At 59.5% G+C, this 607-nt stretch overlaps 1 protein-coding gene across 1 annotated transcript in view; it reads right to left on the bottom strand.

Moving 5' to 3' along the window:
* Window positions 1-540, bottom strand: part of LDB1 (LIM domain binding 1) — a gene marked incomplete at its 3' end in the record, with an annotated part of 3,554 nt that extends 3,014 nt beyond the window's left edge. Inside the window, exon 1 of the mRNA XM_009871018.1 lies at window positions 446-540. Within this exon, the coding sequence (XP_009869320.1) occupies window positions 446-465 (20 nt within the window). The remainder of the gene's footprint in view (window positions 1-445) is intronic.
* Between the last annotated feature and the right edge of the window lie 67 nt (window positions 541-607).

Genomic DNA, 607 nt, shown 5'->3' with positions numbered 1-607 from the left:
GGCATGGGCCGCACCCTGGCTGCCAACGGCCTCATGGGGTGACCTGTCCCTTAAACTTGACTCTGCATCACATCAGGGGCTTCTCCACCACACCCAGGACCCAGCCTGTGGCTCTCCAGAGACATGCCCAACTCCTCTGCAGCTGGGGATGATGCCAGGCAGGATGGAAGTTGGAGAAGGGGCTGCTGCAGCAGGACCTGTGAGCACTCCCTGTCCTAGGGCACTCCAGGACCTTAGTCCTCAGGGACCTAAGGGCTCCTTTCATCCCAAATATCATCTTTTCTCCACCCAGTCCTACCTGTGCCTGCTCTAGTTCCCTCTCACTAACTCAACTCCATACGCTGCAGTCTCCATATGCTGCTGGGGAGCCCGACAGAGAGAACCCTGGGATGCCGACCACCGAGAACCCCTAACCTCACAGACCCCTCCCTGGGCCCCAGCTCACCCCACATCTCGATCCAGCATGGTGCCCGGGTGGAAAGGGGGGAAGGCGTTGCCGTTCGGGGGCTCCTTTGGGGAGTACAGCTTGAATGACTTAGAGGAACAGCCTGGAGAGAGAGAGGGAGCATGAGTCAGATGGGGGCACCTTACAAGGAGAGACACCCTG

The sequence above is a fragment of the Apaloderma vittatum genome, unplaced genomic scaffold (genome assembly GCF_000703405.1).
Source record: "Apaloderma vittatum isolate BGI_N311 unplaced genomic scaffold, ASM70340v1 scaffold25786, whole genome shotgun sequence".
In the NCBI taxonomy this organism is placed as follows: Eukaryota; Metazoa; Chordata; class Aves; order Trogoniformes; family Trogonidae; genus Apaloderma; species Apaloderma vittatum.
Note: the sequence above shows the minus strand (reverse complement) of the source record. Positions and strands in the feature narration are given on the sequence as shown.